Source organism: Scomber japonicus, chromosome 16, assembly GCF_027409825.1.
Source record: "Scomber japonicus isolate fScoJap1 chromosome 16, fScoJap1.pri, whole genome shotgun sequence".
Classification (NCBI taxonomy): Eukaryota; Metazoa; Chordata; class Actinopteri; order Scombriformes; family Scombridae; genus Scomber; species Scomber japonicus.
Genome location: NC_070593.1, coordinates 1,062,842 through 1,068,770, shown reverse-complemented (window position 1 = coordinate 1,068,770; position 5,929 = coordinate 1,062,842). Strand labels below are relative to the sequence as shown.

The 5,929-nt window shown below is 46.4% G+C and overlaps 1 protein-coding gene across 1 annotated transcript; it reads left to right on the top strand.

The window, feature by feature from the left end:
- Window positions 1–3,961: 3,961 nt before the first annotated feature.
- LOC128375602 (basic proline-rich protein-like) lies at window positions 3,962–5,413 on the top strand (the record flags this gene model as incomplete). Its single annotated transcript, XM_053335992.1, has 1 exon — window positions 3,962–5,413. A coding segment is annotated over one exon (1,452 nt), but the record flags the coding sequence as incomplete, so codon positions are not given.
- Window positions 5,414–5,929: the final 516 nt, after the last annotated feature.

The window sequence follows — 5,929 nt, the reverse complement described above, 5'->3', positions numbered from 1 at the left end:
TGGGTTCGAACGCACTTGGTTCCTCCGTCTCGTACTTGACACTGTAAAGAAAATGAGCTTTTAATGGTGCATCAGTTTTATCGTGTCTGCAGCTCATCAGGAGGCTGCAGGTGTTTGTATCTCAGGACAGGGCAGAGTTTAACTTTCCCTTCCCAACTACTCGCACCATCCAGCTGTTCTCATGATTTACAAAGATTCACTGTAAAAAAAAAAGACACAATAGATATTAATTACATATATTTAAAATGACAGTTTCAAGCTTTTGGTGTAATAAATTTGGATTTATCATCGGGAGCAGGTCCAGGTGTCAAACAACAGCTAATAAAACCAGATGTTTCAGCCCGAACCTATGAATGACCCTTTACACCCTTTGTTCCCTGAATATTATATGTTACCATCAGGGAAGCGCTTCAGAGCCAGCAGATGCAAGAGTAACCGTCTCAAACTGTCTTTTGTCCCCACATCTAATTCTTTCCTTAACAAACAAGTGAACACATCTCACACTGATACGCCTTCCCACCCCTCTCTTTCCCAATAGGGTAGTGGGGAGGCTCATTGCTGTGAATCCACTTCCTGGCACACCCCACACACCTGAGCCTAAACTTCTTTTACTGCCACTACCAATGTATTGCATCTGCTGGCCCTGTCCTGTCTCTCTCAGAACCTCCTGCTACTAAGAACCACTGTGATTACTGTCACTGTCACTATCTTAGTTATATTCTGGGTTGTGCGATATCATGTAGTTGTACTCAGTCTCACCTTCAATATACTTTGCTCAGAAGTCTTATTATCATACGACCGGCTACATGTAACCGATGTAACTCTGTCTTGTGTTGTCTACCAGTATGTCTCTGTGTAATTGTAATTGTGTATATTTCTATACAACCATGTCGCACTATGTGCCCATAACAAATTTCCCTTAGGGGACTAATAAAGTTCATCTTATCTTATCTTGAAACAGTAAATTTATACAAACGTATAAACCGTCCAAGCAGCCGCTGGACTTCAGTCACTGATTAAAACCTACAGCAGTGTTGGTAATGAGGAGCAATAACTCACCTTGTCTCTAAACAAAGGTCCGTCTGCCTCGTTGCCCTCAAAGTCCAGTTAGTCACTTCTTCTTCTACTCTTTAATTAAACTCATACAAACTGCTGTGACCCGGCCGCTGTCATTAGTCTGTGGGAGAAATTTGTGTTTGTGACAGTGTGTAGAAATGCCCGTGTTCGGTTCTTTAAGATTCTCCCCACCGAACGGGGCATCAGGAGAGGACACGTTGTTATAACTCGTCGTGGTTTTTTATTTGCTTTGATTGATTTTCCATAGAGTTGTTTAATCCACAATTAGTAGCCACAAATAGCTGATAGCAGATTGCAGGTTATAAACCTATAGAATAGAAAGGCTATGATATAAACAACAATATTGACAGCCATATATTCATAATACCATAAATTCTGAATGCACAAATATAAATATCCATATAAAGACACACAAATATAAATATAGACCACCTGTATGAATTCATATATATATATAAATCCAGAAACGTCAATAGTCAGTATTATTAAGCAGTATAAATACCATAATATAATTAATGTTTAAATTGAATGACAAGCACAACACATTAAACATTACATTGCAACACACAAGCCACATTGCATCACTAATATTGCACTTTAAACTAATAGCCCAAAGTGCTGGTCTAAATGCAAACCAGTGAGTGTAGTTTTAAGTAGTAAAGCTGAGCATAGTAATTCATTATAAGTGTAAAGCTAATGACTACATTACCCATCCTGCATTGCGAGCAGGAAGACAGCCAATTACAAGTAACTACGTCACCCAACCAGCACCGCAAAACAGGAAGTAAACTCATGTGACCGTGAAAGCGCTACAATTCAAACATTAGCCACGGATACCATCAAACCGGCAACGTTAGACATTGGACCTCAGACAATGTTTATCAATGTGACCAAAGTAAGTTATCAAGCATATAAATCAGCACATACACCGCGACAGCTCAGCACAAGCAAACAAACTTAGACCGCAGCTCAATGAATGGAAACAGCAGTTTACCGGTGGCGCATCTCTCCTGACAAGACAACATGCCAAAACTAGTGCTCGCTCCCGCTTATAGCCCGTGCCCGCGCTTCAATCAGGTAAGTGAGCAGCGAACCTCCCTCTTGGTTCACCTGTGACTCCCACTTACTCACCTGTGACCTAGCGGACGCAACAGTAATTGTGTATATTTCTATACAACCATGTCGCACTATGTGCCCATAACACATTTCCCTTAGGGGACTAATAAAGTTCATCTTATCTTTAAACAGTAAATTTATACAAATGTATAACCCATCCAACCAGCCGCTGGACTTCAGTCACTGGTTAAAACCAGGTGGGGAGTTCCTGTCCTCTGAAAAGAAGCCAACCAGGAAGTAACTTAGAGCTGCATTCTATCAAAAGGCCACCAGGGGGCGACCGTCTCTATACAAGTCAATGGAGAATTCACCAACTTCTCACTTGATTTCTAACCTCAGTAAACGTTTTCAAAATGTGTTTATGGTCTCAATCGCTAGTTTAAAGCCTTCTTCAATGCAGTATGATGTTCATTTGGGACATTTTGGCCTCCCTGATTTTATATGTGACGATAAAGCAGGGTATGCATTAGGGGGCGTGGCTACGTCCTGATTGACAGGGTGATTGACCAATGTCCTTGAGATCCAGCCCTCACAACCAATCGCAGCCTCCCCGCTCCGCCGTTAGTCCCGCCCATACTTCCGCCCATGGCTCCGCCTCATGCCCATATAAGTAGAATCCGTGTTCTTTTTTTCCCAGCATGCACCTGAAATTTTCAAGATGGCGCTGCCTAGATTAGAAACTATTGGCTTCCGAGCAGCAGTCCACAAACCAATGGGTGACGTCACGGATGTTACGTCTGTTTCTTCTCTACAGTCACTGGTTGAAACCTACAGCAGTGTTGGTAATGAGGAGCAATAACTCACCTTGTCTCTAAACAAAGGTCTGTCTGCCTCGTTGCTCTCAAAGTCCAGTTAGTCACTTCTTCTTCTACTCTTTAATTAAACTCATACAAACTGCTGTGACCCGGCCGCTGTCATTAGTCTGTGGGAGAAGTTTGTGTTTGTGCCAGTGTGTAGAAATGCCTGTTTGAATGTATTTGTGAGTGTGTGAGATGTTTGAGGCACCTTCCAGCTTTCAGTCAGAGTTTAATTTAGCTGAATAAGCAGCTGCACAGCTTTACAATCACAGCCTGAAACCCCCCCGAGAGAAAAGCACCAACGGTTAAATGGATCTGAACTCCACTGAAACACTGATGACCTTTACTTAGACTCGTTCTCATTTAAAGCTGCTCAACTGAATTTTGTCACAATAATTAAAACTATTACTTTTTGTTTTGATCCTGTGGCCTGAAACCTTTGAATTAACCCTTTAAACAGATTAAATGAGTTAATTCTCTCTGAGACGGAGTGAAAACACTGTGAGGCTTTACTGATGCTCATTCCTTTAACCCTCCTGTTGTCCTTGAGTCAAGGAAGGAAGGGAGGGAGGAATAAGGAAGAAGAAGGAAGGAAGAAGGATGGAAAGGAGGGAGGGAGGAAGGAAAGAAGTAAGACAGGAGGGAGGAAGGAAGGAAAGGAGGGAGGGAGGAAAGAGAGATGAAAGAAGAAAGGATGGAGGAAAGAAGAAAGGATGGAGGAAAGAAAGAGGGAAGGAGGAAGGAAAGGAGTAAGGCAGAAGGGAGGAAGGAAAGGAGGGGGAGGAAGGAAGGAAAGGAGGGAGGGAGAAAAGAGAGAGGAAAGAAGAAAGGATGGAGGAAAGAAAGAAGAAAGGATGGAGGAAAGAAAGAGGAAAGGAGCTATTCTTCCTCCTCCTCCTCCTTCTCCAGCTACTCTTCCTCCTCCTCCTCCTCCAGCTACTCTTCCTCCTCTTCTAGCTACTCTTCCTCCTCCTCCTCCTCCTCCTCCAGCTACTCCTCCTCTTCCTCCTCCTCCTCTTCCTCCTCCTCCTCCAGCTATTCTTCCTCCTCCTCCTCCTTCTCCAGCTACTCTTCCTCCTCCTCCTCCTCCAGCTACTCTTCCTCCTCTTCTAGCTACTCTTCCTCCTCCTCCTCCTCCAGCTACTCCTCCTCTTCCTCCTCCTCCTCTTCCTCCTCCTCCTCCAGCTATTCTTCCTCCTCCTCCTCCCCCTCCTCTTCCTCCTCCTCCTCTTCCTCCTCCTCCTCCAGCTATTCTTCCTCCTCCTCCTCCTTCTCCAGCTACTCTTCCTCCTCCTCCTCCTCCAGCTACTCTTCCTCCTCTTCTAGCTACTCTTCCTCCTCCTCCTCCTCCTCCTCCAGCTACTCCTCCTCTTCCTCCTCCTCCTCTTCCTCCTCCTCCTCCAGCTATTCTTCCTCCTCCTCCTCCTCCAGCTATTCCTCCTCCTCTTCTAGCTACTCTTCCTCCTCCTCCTCCAGCTACTCCTCCACCTCCTCCAGCTATTCCTCCTCCTCTTCTAGCTACTCTTCCTCCTCCTCCTCCAGCTACTCCTCCTCTTCCTCCTCCTCCTCTTCCTCCTCCTCCTCTAGCTACTCTTCCTCCTCCTCCAGCTATTCTTCCTCCTCCTCCTCCTCCTCCTCCAGCTATTCTTCCTCCTCCTCCTCCTCCAGCTACTCTTCCTCCTCCTCCTCCTCCTCCTCTTCCTCCTCCTCCTCCTCCTCCTCCAGCTACTCCAGCTACTCCTCCTCCTCCTCCAGCTACTCTTCCTCCTCCTCCTCTAGCTACTCTTCCTCCTCTTCTAGCTACTCTTCCTCCTTCTCCTCCTCCTCCCCCTCCTCTTCCTCCTCCTCCTCTTCCTCCTCCTCCTCCAGCTACTCTTCCTCCTCCTCCTCCTCCCCCTCCTCTTCCTCCTCCTCCTCTAGCTACTCTTCCTCCTCTTCTAGCTACTCTTCCTCCTCCTCCTCCTCCAGCTACTCCTCCTCTTCCTCCTCTTCCTCCTCCTCCTCCAGCTATTCTTCCTCCTCCTCCTCCTCCAGCTATTCTTCCTCCTCCTCCTCCTTCTCCAGCTACTCTTCCTCCTCCTCCTCCTTCTCCAGCTACTCTTCCTCCTCCTCCTCCTTCTCCAGCTACTCTTCCTCCTCCTCCTCCTTCTCCAGCTACTCTTCCTCCTCCTCCTCTTCCCCCTCCTCCTCCTCCTCCAGCTACTCTTCCTCCTCCTCCTCCTCCTCCCCCTCCTCTTCCTCCTCCTCCTCTTCCTCCTCCTCCTCCAGCTATTCTTCCTCCTCCTCCTCCTTCTCCAGCTACTCTTCCTCCTCCTCCTCCTCTAGCTACTCTTCCTCCTCTTCTAGCTACTCTTCCTCCTCCTCCTCCTCCTCCTCCAGCTATTCTTCCTCCTCCTCCTCCTTCTCCAGCTACTCTTCCTCCTCCTCCTCTAGCTACTCTTCCTCCTCTTCTAGCTACTCTTCCTCCTCCTCCTCCTCCTCCTCCAGCTACAAAATGCCCTCCTGGAGCATAAAATAGTGATTATGAATGTTTTTTTTCTAAGAGATGAATCAAACATTTATTAATGACTGATGGGGAATGTATAGATTTATTAATGAATGTATTAATGTGAATTGGTAGAGACTAATTATGAATATGAACAGTATGTAAAGGCTTAACCCTTGTGTCGTCCTCCCGGGTCAAACTGACCCCGTCTCTTTTGACTGTTCCTTCTTTCCTTCCTTCCCTCTTTCTTTGCTCCCTCCTCCTTTGAATCCTTTCCTTCCTTCCTTCCTTCCCTCCCTCCTTACTCCTTCCTTCCTTCATTCCTTGCTTCCTTCCTTCCTTCCGCCCTCCTTTGCTTCCTCCCTTCCTTCTCTCCTAAATTCCTTCCTCTTTTCATCCTTACTCCTTTCCTTCCTTTCTTCCTCCCTCCCTCCCTCCCTCCTTACTGCTTTCC